This window comes from Gamsiella multidivaricata (assembly GCF_025024155.1).
Source record: "Gamsiella multidivaricata strain RSA 2152 chromosome Unknown BC939scaffold_25, whole genome shotgun sequence".
Lineage (NCBI taxonomy): Eukaryota > Fungi > Mortierellomycota > Mortierellomycetes > Mortierellales > Mortierellaceae > Gamsiella > Gamsiella multidivaricata.
In genome coordinates this window covers 315,276-331,645 of record NW_026251733.1, presented here as the reverse complement: position 1 = coordinate 331,645, position 16,370 = coordinate 315,276, and the positions used below count along the sequence as shown (strand labels likewise).

The window sequence follows — 16,370 nt, the reverse complement described above, 5'->3', positions numbered from 1 at the left end:
TTAACAGCGACTTTTTAATGGGCGAATTATTCTTTGAATCCCGCTGAAAATTGCGACTCGGTATTATGCTTTTCCTTGCTCGAGAAAAGGTTGACTCGAGCGTTTGCTGAATACGAAGACGTCGCCATAGACAGAGCCATCATCGATGCTGGGTTTCTCTAAGAATTCTGTTAAAGGTGCAGTCTTTTCTATTTTATGGTACGTATCAGTGGAATGCCTATCGGAGAGATTAGTGCAGGCTGTCGTCGACAGGTATCATTATCTCTACTGTATAATCCCTCTGGTCTCGTATTTGGTGCGCGTTTCTTTGTGGACGATCCATCGCCGAGAGGTCTTAGCGGCGGACTGCAGATTGGTATACGCAAAGGGCAAAGCCTTTAAAAAAAAGAGCGGCGATAATCCGTCATGTCTAGGGGCACTCAAAGGATTGAGGCATGTCGATGCTGTTTATTAACATTGGCTGAATCGCCGCGAGGTAAAATTATGTATATACAACTGAATAAGGAGGGATTCCGTAGGCTATCTAAGAAACGCAAAGGGTGCTCATCCTCGGGATACATAACAGACTATGCAGCCTGTTCTCTAAAAACCAGAATCTGCGATCAAGTTCTTCAGCTTCCGCTGCTTAACCGATGTGCTCTGCAAGATCTTCTTGGCAACGTCCACCTCTGTGGCCATCTTGGCGGGTAACGGGGTGAGTGCCGGGGTGGCGTCATCTTTTGCCACCTTGCTTGATTTGCCGAGACTCAAAAGACCTCCTTGCTTGCGACCCTTTGACGAAGGGCCAACGGGAGTAAGAGATGGAGAGGACGCTGCTGGCCCAGCTGAAGATGAGGCAGTGAGGCCTTGATGCTCCAGAATCCGCTCCGCCATGACCATCCGTTTCGTCTCGCCACGCTCTCCTTTCCACTCGGCGAGGATTGCGCGACACAAATCCTGCGCAGACTTGGAAGAACGACTGTCGCTCAAGGGCGCCTCAACCACACTAGCCGCATATGCAAGGCTCTTTGAATCCGAGCAAGAGATATCAGTCAGCAAGAACAGTTTCATCAGATCCACGCGAAGGTAACGCGCCGTCATGCCGAGAGCATTGCCCTCATGATGAGATTCCAGGCTCAAGTTTGCTTCACCGCGGTCGCGCAGTAGCACATAGAGCTCCGATGCCGCAACAGAGTTGATGCCGCTCAGATGAGGATTCTTGATATACTTGTGGAATGGCGTGAGTCCTCGGTTATCAGGATCGTTGACGCCCAATTTACATTCCAGCATGAGATACTTTGCCACTTCCAGAGCGAGGTCATAGTTGGTGGCGTGCTCGAGAAGGATGTGGAGTGCTGATTGTTTTGTCAAGGTCGTGAGAAGCTCCATGTTGGCACCATTTCGCTGAAGGGTTTTGAGAACATCCGTGAGGGTATCAGGCTGGAAAAAGCACGCGACATGAATGGGTGCAACCTCAGCAAGCATCGAGTATGCAGGCAAGGACACCAGTCCATCCGGATTGGCGCCCGTCGTGAGGATATGCCATTCTGTAAGGTCCGCGTTTCCTTCCTGACAGGCTTCCCAGATGGTTTGTGGGCTGCGTCGCTTTAGGGGAACGTTGTATTGAGGGATTTCTGCGGAGTGCTGCGCGTGCACGGTGGACATTCGGCGTGCATCTCTTGCTGGAACAGCTGGACTACTGCTCACTGACGATCCACTTGAACTCCCGCTGCTAATGGACATGGAACGTGTGGATGGAGCAAACGATGGGGCTACCGAAAGCTTACGACGTTGAGAGACTGGAGGAATTGGTGGAGGCATGGGTGGCGGAGGCGGTGGGTAATCAGGTTCTCGTGGTGAGAGAAGAACTTCGCGCGATCGGATGAGGGGACTCGGGGCGCCCAAATCGTTCTCGTACGAAGGCGATCTGCCAACACTAACCACCATAGACGTTGAACTGCTGTTGGGGGCCTTCGTCGTCTTCGCGGACGGCGTCACATTCGGTTCGTCATCTACTAACAGGCGGGATTAGTTTACTTCGGTTAAAATAATGGAGCGGAGTAGCGATCCTTGTTATAGTCGTAACATGCTTAGACAAGTTTACTTACGAATGCTCAAGTCTTCCAGCTGACAAATGACGCCGCTCGATGGCTGCTTCAATAACACGCCGAGGGTTTGTATGATCCACTCGACCGATGGACGTTCCTGAGGATTTGGGTGCCAGCATCGCGTGTACAGCTCCTCGTACAAGGGGTCCGTGCCTGCGACTGGACGTTCACGACGGCCAGCAACGATGTTTTGCGCCAAAGAGGTGAGAGCGCCGCTTTGAATATTTTGTGGCGTGATGAGATCTTCATAAGGAGGTCGCCCACTGGAGATCTCCCAAAGGACCACTCCCAGGGAATAGATATCACACTCCATTGAATAGCGCGCTGCGGTCTTGGTGAGTCGCTCTGGTGCAAGATATGCCATGCGAGTAGTGTGTTCGCGTGATGAAATGACCTCAGAGTCCTTGCTGTTGCCGAAATCTGAAAGGACGGCCGAGCCATTTGTGTCGATGAGGATGCTCGCAGAATGGAGGTGACGATGCCTGCAGCCTTTGTGGTGTAGGTAGCGAAGGCCGAGTGCAATATCCATGGCCAGATTGTATCGATCTGACCAGGTGAGATGAGGGTGGAAGTTGAGCAGATATGAATGCAGAGTGCCGTGTTCATTGTGTTGCACAACAAGGTAGACGATTGAGGTTGTAGAGTCGATGGTGTATCCGTAAAGACGGAGGATTTGAGGACAGTGTCTCAGCTTGTGTAGAAGGCGAACCTCTTTTTCGATCGCGGCGTGCTCTCCAAAGGGCTGTTTAAGCTCGACGTCGTTGTCCTTCCATCGGCCAGTGTGAATCTTACCAAATCGGCCAGGTACATATGTGTTGTAGACCAGACGGGTGATCTCCTCGAAGGGGATTTGCGGTGCTGTTTGCTGGAGAGTCTCAAGGATTTGAGGGTCGACTGTTGATACTGCGACTGTCATGATGGCGGGTGTATGCGTGTATATTAGTGTGGTGTGTTTTGTTGTCAACTACTAGGTGTTCAGTGTATAGATGGAAGCTAATGGCCGTTAATATCAGTGGTATTATCTGGTTAAACTATGAGTAAACCGAGACGGAGTCCGATAGGACGTGGAGAAGGAGCTGGAAGCGGAGAAATACGGCTGGTTGCTTTCAACCCAGTACCACCCAAACGACGGTTGGGTGGAAGGATTTATGGTTTAGAGAGCACATCAGTCTACATGAAGTCTACGTAGTAGTTGACCATAAGGCCGACTTGTCCGCTCCTCGATCGATCGGTGGGAACCAGCCAGGGCAAGGTTTTTTTTTTTTTTTTTTTTTTTTTGGTGGGAAGTATAATTAAGAGTTGTTATTATCGTTTGCTGCCCCTCTTGACCTCTCTTGACTCCCTTTGCTGGCCATAGTCAGTCAGGTTGACCTTTTAGCTACTCTTTCGCCATCTCCGTTTGCACTCCGAGGCGAACAGTCGAGGCTACTGGGCATCGGCACTGAGCTCGGAGGAAAAGAGTACGATTGCATGCATGTCCACGGACCCCATGATTTTTAAAAAAGAGAAACAAGATAGCACAAAGGCTGAGGTACAACACATTCAAACAGCAAAATGTGCTCGTAAGCAGTGCAATGCTGCTTAAGCAATAACATGGCAATATCGCGGAGTGCTTGCACAATACAAAAAGCAACGAAATAGGGCTCTGAGGAAGTAGGATCTTATAAAATACCAGGACAGGAAGGGAGAAGGAGGAAGGGGAAGAGGATTTTGAAATCAGAGAGAAAGGGGAAATGGCAAAGCCGTGTTCTACCGCCAGAGGGTGGAAGTTTCACGTACCAACAGTCTTCAGGCACAGGCGGACGTGAGATCGATTGGTGGAGAGTGTCGAATGGACCAAAGCAGGGGAAGGGTGAGGGTGTGAAGGGAATCGACAAGAGGGTTCGGACTTTGATTAACGCGTGATAAATGTGTGGGTTGGTTGGAACGCAAGAAGGAAGTGGGGTGGGCGGCACAGCGTGGAGGAGTGGGGAAGAGTGAGGAAGTGGAGGGAAGCGAAGAAGTGGAGAAGAAAGAGAGACAAGGACGACATTCAGGGTCGACTGTCAGATTAAAGAAAAAAGGTATTAACCGTAGAAAATGCTTTGTAGGCATGTGCAACCTATTTAATAGGCCAGAATAATAATCTGGCTTGACATTGGGCGAATCGAATTTATAGTTTGTCAGAGAGCCAAGCTTGAGTGGAGAAGTAAGACATAAAAATATGCCATTCCCTACCCCACTCCACTTGAACATGGCAATGTCGTGTGGGAGAATGTGGGAGAGGTCATGGATCGTGTAGCATGAAGAAAAGAGAAAAACAGGTCATGAGGACTGCTGCATTTGAAGAAAGTGTGCTAATTCAATTCATCGGCGTGTAGCTGCCGAGGATGGGGCAGACTTGACCTCGTTAGCCAGCACCACATCCGCGGTGGTTGGTCCAACTCTGGTTTGTTTACATCACGTACATATACCACATCTACCCTCGAAGAATGAATTAACACACGCGAATAAACAGCGCTGGCATGAAGACCCATGCTGAATACCGACCATCCGTTCCTCTGTCGTCTGTAAACGGGCACCATGTATGCGATATTAATTTCAGTTGGCTGTTGTAAACTTCAAGGACATGTCAGAAGGGGAAAAAAAAATATGCTAACGCGACATAGCCGTATTGTTTTAGGTTGACAGGCTCGCCCTTCATCTGGGCAGTACGGCTGGTTCTCTTGGGGTGAAGGCCAGTCATCGTTTCTACAAGTCAGCATATTTCCCTTACAGTGTGTGATCCTAAGATACTTCATTCAGGACTCTGTCCCGAAAGGTATGTGGGCGTAAAATCAAACGACAATGGAATGGGCAGAAAAGACACAAGAAAAAGGTGCATATGAAGGTATAAACCTTGCTCCACACCGCACCACAGAAGAGCCTTCCTCTTGGAATTGCTGCGTTTGTACACCAAGTTGTAGCGAATGATCCTTTCATGTCGTACGTTCTACAAGTAGCAGACGGTAAGGCGAAAAATTCTGGCGTTTACCATAAAGAATGAATAGGTGACATTTTTTTTTATTGTGGCAAAGAGAACCAGCGAGTCCAGGCACTTTTCCTGACTTTGGACTTCTATCTTGCACAACGTTGCACAGACACACATAAAAAACATCGACGCATAAGCGGACATGCAGTGCGATTTCTTTGCAGTGGATCGCTGCCGTAGTGCATGCATATGAAAACTAGACCGAGTCGCTTCATTTCGAACGACAAAAATTGGGGTTGAGGAAAAGATAGAAAACACAAGATCGACCTTTTAAAAGAGTGATCTGAGAAGGCAATTGTAAAGACTACATGTAAGCTCTTAAAGAGTGGTGCGTGCAGAGAGAGTAAACAGGTTTGTTTTTAATTTGGAGCCCGCGCATGCGTCTGTTCATATTCTCAAGAGCAACCCATCCACCCTTGCACATGTTTGAAGCTGTTTGTCATTGACTAATACAGAGGATAGACTACTATGAGCACGAGCCTTACAAAGAGCATTACTTAGACCATACACTCAAGATTCTGTCATCATGTGGAGAACCTTGTCATATGTCTATCGAAAACAAGACGCTGAGTGAAGACTCATTTCTCGATCCATGATCGATGAAAGACAATAAAGAGCAGTCCACTCATAAGGTCGACGATACAGTTCGAACCGTTCAAGCCATTGGACTTCACTGCGCATGCCCATGTTATCTTCCTTTTGAGTTCTGCTATACCTCGTCCTCGTCCTCTTTTCAATATCCGTTTCCAGAGATGGGATATCGAGCGTCGATTAGCGCGGAATAGGAGATGATATTAGCAATATTGCAACAAAACAGGCATTCATAGATACTAACTGTCAGCAAGGATGGAGGGCGGCATAAGATAAATGGATTATACCTTTCATTGCCGGTATCACACTCCGCACTGGCCGCATGTCGCTCTTTTAATTGCCATAGCTAGTGAAGAGATCGTACCGCCTTGCAGTTCTGTCGTTCGCTCGCTGTGAGTGATGAGCAAAGATAGCTGTTCAATAACTATTTCAAGGACATGGATGGATCACGCAAAAGAAGTACGCGTAGCTCTGGATGAATATGCCCATCCGACTTCACATACTAGGTAGGTTCTATGGGAACCCAGGTGGAAGAACATAGCTGATAATTTGCCGTGTAAATTCCACCCATGGCGAAGTAATACTCAGCATTCATCATTTGAATAAAAAAATGACTTTAGTAAGGATATACACCAAACAGTGCTGTCCCAGATATTCGTCCCTCAATTGCTGTACTTCAACAGACATCCCTGTATCCCGTTACCATTAACGAAGAACTAATCAAAGTACCCTCCTCAAGTCATACTGCTACTTCTCAAGAATGCCTTTGCTAGGAGTGATATCAAGAGCACAGCAGGTACAGAGATCTGTTTAACCCGTCCTGAAAGTGAGCTTAAGGGGGGTTTGTTCATGGTGTGGCGACCTTTTTTAGTCAGCCATTCTTGTTGCAACATCGTTCCTGTACCGCACACCACCAACTCGCTGAACAAAAAGCAACCTTACACCCGCACTTTTTTCATAATAATCCCGCATCTGCCTCAGTCTCGACATGGGTAAGCAGCGTTTGGAAGAACCAACAGCATCAGGACTGAGGGCGCACATTGAAGTCACAGCGTCATCATCTCTGGCAGCAATGAGAGACCCGAGTGACAGCACAGTAACCTCATATACCAGACCCAGACCAAGGGAGGGGCGAACCGGATGGGACTATTCAGCACCGGGACGTCGATAACTGCTCTGCATCGCCTTATGATGCCTGTCTCGCCGTCAGCGCTTGGCAGTTTTTATTTTTATTTTATTTCTAACAAGGCCCACGGCTTGTTTTTCCTTGTTCTACGTCTCTCGTCGGCTGACAAAATAGGTTCTATCTTCTCTCGCATCCTTGGAAGACTGTGGGGCGACAAAGAGGTCAGGATCTTGATCCTCGGTTTGGACGGCGCCGGAAAGACTACGATATTGTACAGACTCCAGGTCGGTGAGGTCGTCACAACTATTCCCAGTAAGTTTGATCCAAAGATCTGTCAACGTTTTACTTCCCAAAGAGCGCTGATGAATTCCAGCCTCTATTTGAGCTGGCACATATGGGATCCCTTTGCTGATCATTGTTAAACCATGGCTGCGGTTGACACCATGGTTAGGTTCGCAATCTGTGTGCCTCAATATCATTCATTACTTTGGTCATTATTATTATTATTATTATTGTTATTGCTGCTCACTGCCGCTAATTTTCACGCCTCCTTGCGTCCTCTTTATACTCATATACTCATAGCCATTGGATTCAACGTGGAGACGGTACAATATAAAAATATTAAGTTCCAAGTCTGGGATCTGGGCGGACAGACTTCGATTCGGCCATACTGGAGATGCTACTATGCCAACACGGACGCTGTCATTTACGTTGTTGACTCTGTGGATCGCGATCGTGTATCAACCGCCAAGGAGGAGCTGATGGCCATGCTGGAGGAGGAGGAGCTCAAGGATGCCTCTTTGTTGGTCTTTGCGAACAAACAGGATATGGCCGGTGCCATGACTGCTGCTGAGGTCTCGGATGCACTTGGTTTGAGCACATTAATGAATCGCCAGTGGAGCATTTACAAGACGAGTGCCGTCAAAGGTGAAGGACTGACAGAGGGATTGGACTGGTAAGCGATTTAGGTTGTGATCACTAGAATGTGCTATAGTGGCAATATTGTTGACTAACACTGTCCAATTACTCCTTGTGGTCGTAGGCTTATCAACATTATGCAGAAGTAAAGAAGACAGGCGTTCCTTCTTGCCACCTTCTCTCTTTTTTTTTCTTTTTTTTCTTTACATAGATTATAATGATAAAAATCCTCTTTCCTCGAATACCAACTGGGTGGCTATGAAGGTTCAAAGCTGACCATTGTTTCTCTGAAAACGATATTCCGGACAATGGAGTTTAAATTTTTCGCTTTTATTTATTGTAAAAAGTAAATTATGGTATACATGTAAAACCATTTGTACAGGTCGGCGACATTACTCAGATGTAGCCCTGGCAATAGACGGTCTGGCATTGGGGTCCATGACGTACACAGGACTCATAGAGCGGTCATGCTTTCCTGAGCTCTTTCCGGCCGCGGAGGAAGAATTGGTTTGGGCCTGCGCACGGTTCACCATGGCCTGTGTCCACGGATCGTCCGCCAACATACGGCTTTGAGGATGATGGGGTCCGGATGAGTTGGCAAAACTACTGGACCGACTCTCGGGAGGCGTCAGGTCAGTAGCGCCAAAAGATAAACCGAGTTGAGTGTTTGCCATAGTCATGGTCGCCGAGGGCGAGGGTGACGATGAGGGCGAGAACCCTCCATAGCGCGTCGGTGAGGGCGACTTTCGGCTGTGGTTATCGTGGCTGTAAGAGAACATGTAGGTGTTCGGGCTCGGGGAAGGTGGGGATCCGAGCGTAGGCGACCTTGTGGACGAGTGCAGCGAGGATGGGACCGCGATACCGTGGGAGTCGCGAACAGGGTACGGGCTTGAGCTCGTGGCGGTATTATTACCGTTAAGTTCAGAGGCACGCTTATAGAAATATGCCGAAGTCAGGTTGTCAACAGATCGCTGATGACGAGTGCCCTGGAGACGAGAGCTCAGTCCCGACAATGGGGGACTCAATGGAGCGACTCGCTCCCGTTCTTGACTGGGTCGACAGTCTGTGCTGTCTTCTAACGAGCTGGCATGATGACCATGGCTTTGGGAGATGGAGCTAAAAGAGCAAGAATCCGGAAAACCCGTACTGGAGCTAACGTTGCCTATGGGCGAGCTGTGTGTCGTGGAGGGGTTGGTAAAGTTGATCGATGACAAAGGGTCGCCACTCTGCTGCTCCGTCTCAGTGGTGACGCTGGTATCGATGGCTGTTATAGGGGAGTTCGAGCCCTTGAAGGACTTCGAGCGTCGCCAGCTCTGGCGAGGCGGTGGCGACAAGGATGTCTTGACCATTGCAGGAGGGACCGATGGGATTTCTGATGAAGCAGCGGCCGACATAAGGCGAGAAGCAGTGATTGGTAGCTCCGACATTGGCGTCCGCGGAGATTCAGAGCCTTCGCGGTATGTGGCGTCAGATTTGGACCGCGCTGTGCGTGAGGTCGATTTTGAGCTGGACTTCTTGGATGGCGGCGAAGGGGAAGTGGGACGTATTTGGGGCTCCCTTGAGGCTGTGCTGCTCTTGGAGAGACTTTCGCGCGACTTGAATGACCCAAGGCTTGGGGTCGATGCACCCTTGGAGGCCATAGAGGCCGACGGACTTTTGGTCATCGCGCTAGCATGAGCGCCTGCAGCATGGCTGCTGCTGAACCCAGTGCGAACATCGTATGGGTCCGAGTAATCATAAGGGCTTGAAGTCCTAGTAACCTCGCCCTCGCGGACCCTGACCGACAGCTCTGCCAGTTCCTCGACCGTGGCAGGAGTAGGGTTCTGACTTGTCTCTAACGGTCTATCGATATGGCCACTGTTGATAATCTTGAAGCCACGGTCATTGGCATCTTGGCTTGATCGGGGGTGAGATATTGAATTTCCCTCCTTTGTCGATGAGCCTTTGGTATGACCAATGTTGCCACCATGACCACCCCCAACAATGGCTTTTGAGAAGGCTGCGATAATTCCCTCCTTAGACTTGTCGCGCGATCTGCTGCTACCAGCGTGGGCATTACTGGCATTGCTGTTGTAGGCCAAATCGCCTTCTGCTCTGTTTTTGGATGACGTTGTCGACCAATGCCCTGGTTCGACTACATGAATCGGAGACTTGGACTCTGGTTCATGGCCACCTCGACCAAACTTGCTGGCATCTGGAGCAGCCCCGTCTTGCGACCAGGGATTCGAATTGATGGTGGAGGGCAGAACGTCGCTGATGCTCTGGTGAGGACGCTCCGGCTCATAGAGCGGGAAAGGTGAGGGCTTGAACGTGTGATCGAAAGGCTCTACAAATGCAAGATCCTCTTTATATGCCTTGTAGGCGATGACCTGAGGCAAAAGCGCTGAGCGGTGCTCAGCCAACTGTCTCTGCAGACCGGTCAACCCTTCAAGAGAGTCGTCGGCAGCGATTGGAGTATCATGGGTGGATGTCTCGTTCTTCGTTACTGGTCGTTCGGATGTCGGCTTGTCTTCCGCTGCAGATGACACGCTTGTTGCTTGAGCATTAAAACCACCGACTTCCCATCCGGTTGTCCCAGTGATCCGCCCCAGGGCGATTTTTTCGTTTGGCGAAATGTCTCTCCGCTTCGGCTTTGAGTTATCCTCCACTAAATACCACATTGTGAACGTGTTACTTCAAGGCATTTTGAAAAAGAAGTAAATATCCCTTCCTTCGCAAAAGGTCAGCTGAATATTACCTTGAGCTACAGCCATCTCACCCGTAGTATTGTTGGCGTGCGTCGCGAGTCTAGCAAGGCTCTTTACGGGCAGCTCCAAATCTGCAAGGCCCGCTACTGTCTCGTTTCTGATCCCCCGTATACGCTGTTCGATCAATGCGGGTTGGGGTTGTTGCGGTGTATCAACATTATACGGCCATTCCTTGCTCTGTAGTGGATCGTATGGTTTGCTGTTCTTTTGTTCGAGGCTCTCGAAGTCATCCAGAGCTACAGATTGGCGCAAAGGGTGTTTGGATCCATCCATACTGGAAAAGTATTGGTGAAAAGAATCTGCTCGATCCTCAGAGGGATGCTGCGAATGGGAGGACTCGCACTCAAAATCCCTGTTCAAGACCCTGCTACTTTCCACCGAATGGCCTCTGTCTCTTGCATGGAACATCTTGAGTCGGCCATATGTACCCCCTGGGCTTGTCGGCTCCTGGTACCTGTCGGAACTGATGTCAAACGAACCTCGAGGGATGCTGTCGCTCCCGCCTATCCTGCTTCCTATTCGCGTGGTGTCCGGAGACATAGTGGTATGGTGGTGCTCCGAATTGGTAAATGAGCCGTTAAAATGGTTGTTTCCTGAGCCCCAATTTCGACCTCCACTGGCATTGCGTCCATTGCTGCTGCCGCCCTTAAACTTTCGGAAGTGTTCTCTATAAAACCGCAGAAGGAACGCTGGTGCTGGAAGGAAGAAAATGGGCCCGATAGTGATACGTAGGCATAGATCTAGAACCTGTCCTTGTTGCGTGTATAAGAACTCGTGGTTGAAGAAGTAGAAAATGTTGAGCACGGCATAGGCCTAGATGCATGCGGGATGAAAGCAAGGTTTGTAAGTAATAAAGTTTCCCAAAGATAGTACATCGGACATACTCAAAGCCCAAGGCACTTACAAAGGCGAGTGTCATCAGACTGGACAAATACCAGACACCAACAGCCATCATGTCGCTATCAACTGGACGACCCACAGGACCATGGCGATGGTGTAGAATCAGGGGAATAAAGAGGTAAATAGAGACCCACATACAGGTTCCCAACATAAGTAGCTGGTGTCCTAAATAAAAGCCCAAGACTGGTCGCATAAACATCTCTCGTTCAGCCCAGGCAAGCTGTCTCCAATCGGCTACGCCAGTCTGGGCAGTATCGCCACTGGGTACGGTGCCACTTCGCTGCTCAAAACAACGCTGGATTTGGAGTTCCTGTTCCGTAAAGAGACCGGCCTTAACGATGTCTTGCCTCAGAGCCTGAATCTGTTCGCCGGTGATCGGATGGAGGACCAATTTTTGTTGAACGTAGTACGCGAGATTTACTATGCACACCGTAGCGTAAATAGTAATCACGACCATGCACATACGCCAGTAGACGTTTCGGCTTCCTGTCATCGGATAGAATCCGGTGCCGACGCTGACAATCGTGAAGGCGAGGGCAACGACGGCCAAGCCTTCGCCCAGAAAATTCCATGCCCAAAACCAATTAGGACTTACAAGATACTTCGCTTGTAGAAGACCAACGATTGCGATGGTGAGTCCGAGGTATGTAGTGATGCAGGCAAAGGTACGGAGTCGTGTGCACGACTTCATACACATGACAATTGCAACGACGCATAGAAACGATAGATAGCAGGTCGCAACCACATAGCTGGTATCAGGCATTAGGAAATGAGCCGAGAAAAGGCCATGGCCTTGCGGATAGCGCTGCCAGCCATTATCGTTGTTGCCGTCTGGAGCTGGCCAAGTACCGTTGAGTGGTGGTGAAGGTGGCCAAGTACCGTTGAGTGGTGGTGAAGGTGGCCAAGTACCGTTGAATCGTGGTGGGGGTCCACCGCAAAAGCCCATACTGCCTTGGAAAGGAGGATAGGACTGGCCAGAAGACATGGCCATGATGTTGGTAAGACTGGAGGGAGCGGGAGCGGGAGCGGTGTAGGGATGGAAAGAATTTGCTGACGAGGGTGTGGATGTCTCTTCCGCGTCGGCGCCCTTCGCGCGTTACTCCGTCTCGTTCCTGAATATGTCGAGGGAATTAATACATTCACGCGTCGAGGCTTATAGATCTACAGATCGCGAGGTGTGACAGGCAGGGGCAGGAAAAAATGTAACGGCTCAGGGGCGAATCAGATCGAGATCAAACGACCTGGGTGATCAGGTGTAGAGGTGATGAGGCTGTTGAGAAATAATGAGGCCTCTCAGGAGTGATGAGATCGTTGAGGAGTGATGAGGTCGTTGAGGAGTGATGGGATCGTTGAGGAGCGATGAGGGGAGGGTTCGAGAGGGGAAGACAGGATGGGACCAAGGAATTGGTGTTGGGAAGGAGTGTGAGCAAAGTTGGCAAAGTGTGAGATGGGATGCAGGGGATTATTACAATATACAGGCGACACCGGCAAGTAAGTTGAAATGCACAGATGAGACGATGGGATGATGATGGTGATGGAGATGAGTTCAAGGAAGAGTACAAGGAGAACGGACGAAGCAGAGGAAGCGGGGGGAAGGAGAACCTACATGTGCAAGTTACCATGCAACGTAAGAGAGGGCCATGGCTCTATATCAACTCCGCTCTCACTAAGAGTCGTACTGCGTGGAGGTACCACATTTGATGTTGCTGCTGCCTGCTTATTGCATACAGCATGGTCGTCTCCGTCTATTTTCCTTCCCTGTCTTAAGCTTTTAAAATCGGCCGTTGTGCGGACAAAGTAATCTAAACACTATGCTATGGGATGCCAGACAGGGTTTCCATTCATTGCGGTCGAAAAGTGTAAACTAAACGCGACGCAGGGCCCGGAACTCCTTGCGAAGACCAGACTACTGCCGTGAGGTACCTTTCCAATCAAACTCACTTTAGTAGCCTGCGCTAAAACAAATACACGGCATGCACTATACGTATAAACAAGATATATACGCATGCATGCACTCTACAATAGTCTATCAAAACAGTGAGCAGAATGACCCAAGAAGAGAGAAATCTCGGCGCCCAGTCCCTCTTTAATTTATCCTGAATTCTAATCGACTATAGTCCAGTCGCGGCATTTGCCTGCATAGACTATGTTGGACTCCGCCGCAAGCGACAGACAACTAGACCTTTGATCCAGATTGTTCGACGTACTGGGGGTGTTCTAAAACAGGCGACCGTGCATCTGTATTTTTGTAGGCTTCCTCCCTTTCTTTTTTTATCTTTCAGCAACGAGCTCACAGGTGCTTGCTGGGCGACCGTTCCGCCTCCAAACCAAAGTTTAGCTACGCTTACTCGATCTGTGAATTTCACTGCAATGATAGATAAAAAATGAGCATAACTGGGGAGAGAGAGGAAGAAGAAAGCTTTTGTCACTTTCTGCCTTTGAATTTTTCATTAGTCGAGAATCCTTCCTGTGATAGTGCCTGCAACAGAACGAAGAAAAGTACTAGGCGCGCATGGTCCTCCTTTGAGCACACATTTTCTGTCGTTGTCTCTGCATGCAGCTGTAGGTGCTACCATGGCAATAAGGATGGAAGTTCGCACCGTCGCGCATACTCTCACTTATCAAACCCATCTGGCGCCATGCTTTTCGACGTTGTTGTTTGTCCCAAGAATAGCATCAGGTCCCCAACCTTTGCTCACGCCATGTTTTTCGAAGCGGAGAATAGGAATAAAGAAAAAACACGCTTCACCACCGCCTGCTTGCTGCTCTCAACCCACTGGAAAGCCTTTGGCCAATAAGAGTCATGTTTCTCCTTTTTTGTCCACAAGCAAATGTAAGATGCGCCTGAAGATGGAGCTCAGTATCAATGGGGATGACCTTGCTCCTATTTCCGCTAGCCCGGACACCTCCCTTGGTGCGCCGTAACAATGCTGCAAATCATGCGCTTTTGTTGTTTGTTTTCCCAATGCCTTTCCATCAAAAAATAGTGAGTATAAACATAAGTTGGAGGGAAGATACACCAGGCGTGTTCATCGCTAAGAGCAGAAAACTAGCCGATTGGCTAGATTGGCGGGTTCTTAGATGCCACATCATAGACCAGCTAGTAAAAAATGATTGCGGCAAGCGACTCATGTCCGCCAAACTGACCATGGACGGAAGTGGCTGTTCTTGAAGCTATACATCAATATAGGATCAGACCTAGCACTTCCTGCTCTGATTTAGGCTGCACTGTGGTTCGATAAAGGATGAAAAGGAGCGCAGATACTGAAAGCTGCGGCGATATGCGCTTCCTGCACATGAATGGTGCTCTAGCGCGTTCACTCGTACATATCCATGAGTCTCATAGCTCCCTACATGTGCAGCAATCACCCGTCCCCCCGCTTTTCACCGTGCTCCCGACCCTTTTGCTTGCTCCCAAACCTTCCCCCTTGCTTTTTTTTTTTTTTTTTTTTGCTTTCTGAAGCTTACCTTCAAAAGCAAGTTTATTTTTATGCCTCATCCCATCAACTAAGCAACCGTCCCAATGCATGCAAAAAAAAAAAAAAATGCGTTAGCCTATTTACCATAGATCCACGTTGCATCCTTTAGTGCTATGATGATAGCATCGAAGGTTCATGATCCAACTACTATGGACCTGGCAGGGGACTGTATCCAACGCGTCAAGGTCCTTTCTCACAGCTGGAAAAAAGATGGGCATATCAACCTCCTATCGATGACTTTCTTTCTTTCTGCTTTCTACCGTAAGGCTCAAGCAGGTAGTCTAGTATGCATCTTGTTCTGCGGCCTCGTCCAATTGCCCACCAGTGTAGTTGGCGATACACCACAAAAAATGATCAAGCAACGTTACGTTGTATTAATAAGGAGCTTATAGAACGAGGCGCAGTATCAATGAGGACTTGTCGGTCATCGTACATTTCCTTTTCTTGGAACCCCGTTTGGTTCGTCCATGCCCGTAAAAAAAGCGCACGACTGCAGGACAAGGTGCTACAACACTGCGTACGACGCCATGAATATTTGCGTGAATGGAGTACGAGATCTGTGGTGTTTGATTGGATAAGGAACGCGTCTCGTAGTCCCGAATAGTAGCCCCGACGATTTTTCACGACGACAAACAGTCTTGGACTCCCTGAGAGGTGGCAAAGTAGTACAGGATGTCCACAAAGAAAGGACAAGGATACACTTCCTCCATGGCATCACGTCAACAGCCTATCCCTAGCAATATGCATGATGGTTGAAGACCTTTTGTCTCTAAGAGAAGACACACAACACATGCACGTCCCCAGGGTTAACAGGGTTAACGAGATGCACGAGCAGAAAAAGGCACAAAGGCACAAATGCAGCACACAAATATGTGAAGAGGACTTTAAGCAATAACCGGCCTGTCTGCTTAAAATAATGCCCCTTCTTTTCTTCTTTTTTTTTTGCTTTGACCAATTTTTCTCCTCCGTCGTAGACGCATGCTTCTATGCAAGTTTTGTCTGTCTATCCAAATAGAAGATAGTGCCTTTGGTCAATCGCAAATATGTCTTTCAAATGCTCATTACCCTCAACCACTGGACTCAGCGTGGGCCAAGACCAACAATAGCTGTAATGTCAAAAGCAAAGCGCATTCCCGCAGCAAAAGCAAGGCAGCCGCCATCACTTGTCGCTGTTGTAGCCGCTCTGTTCTCTGCTCTTTATTGCACTTCAATTTGCTTCGAAATCGAGACAGCCAGTTGTTATGTTTTCTTTGCAGGCAGAAAGAGGGAGCCAGAAAGAGGATATGGAGGAGGGAAGGGGGAGAGAGAGAGAAAGAAGAAAGCACGCATGCGGAATCTAGCCTCGAAGTATCTTGATTTTTTAGAATAGGATGGACTAGAATTGGGGAGAGAGGGGTATTAATTCATTCACTTAAAGACAATACAAAAGAGAAGGGGGGTCAATGGGAAAGAGAAGCGAAGGCCTCAGTTCAGCACTTCGGTCTCTAACACCAACTCCATCCCCCCTTTTTT

The 16,370-nt window shown here is 48.8% G+C and overlaps 3 protein-coding genes across 3 annotated transcripts; 1 reads left to right on the top strand and 2 right to left on the bottom strand.

The window, feature by feature from the left end:
* Positions 1–431: 431 nt before the first annotated feature.
* On the bottom strand, positions 432–3,439 carry BC939DRAFT_128544 (kinase-like domain-containing protein). The gene is made up of 2 exons (XM_051550046.1): positions 2,088–3,439; positions 432–1,991 (listed from the first exon to the last, which is right to left on the bottom strand). Exons 1-2 carry the CDS (start codon positions 3,001–3,003, stop codon positions 583–585), a joined length of 2,325 nt encoding a protein of 774 aa, XP_051413285.1. The 5' UTR covers positions 3,004–3,439; the 3' UTR covers positions 432–582.
* A 3,152-nt stretch (positions 3,440–6,591) lies between these two features.
* On the top strand, positions 6,592–7,878 carry BC939DRAFT_448622 (Arl1-family small GTPase). Its single transcript, XM_051555262.1, has 3 exons — positions 6,592–6,680; positions 6,989–7,126; positions 7,397–7,878. Exons 1-3 carry the CDS (start codon positions 6,677–6,679, stop codon positions 7,771–7,773), a joined length of 519 nt encoding a protein of 172 aa, XP_051413284.1. The 5' UTR covers positions 6,592–6,676; the 3' UTR covers positions 7,774–7,878.
* A 70-nt stretch (positions 7,879–7,948) lies between these two features.
* On the bottom strand, positions 7,949–12,353 carry BC939DRAFT_128497 (uncharacterized protein). The gene is made up of 4 exons (XM_051550045.1): positions 11,975–12,353; positions 11,384–11,445; positions 10,470–11,292; positions 7,949–10,379 (listed from the first exon to the last, which is right to left on the bottom strand). The coding sequence occupies exons 1-4, from the start codon at positions 12,093–12,095 to the stop codon at positions 8,125–8,127; spliced, it is 3,261 nt and encodes a 1,086-aa protein (XP_051413283.1). The 5' UTR covers positions 12,096–12,353; the 3' UTR covers positions 7,949–8,124.
* Positions 12,354–16,370: the final 4,017 nt, after the last annotated feature.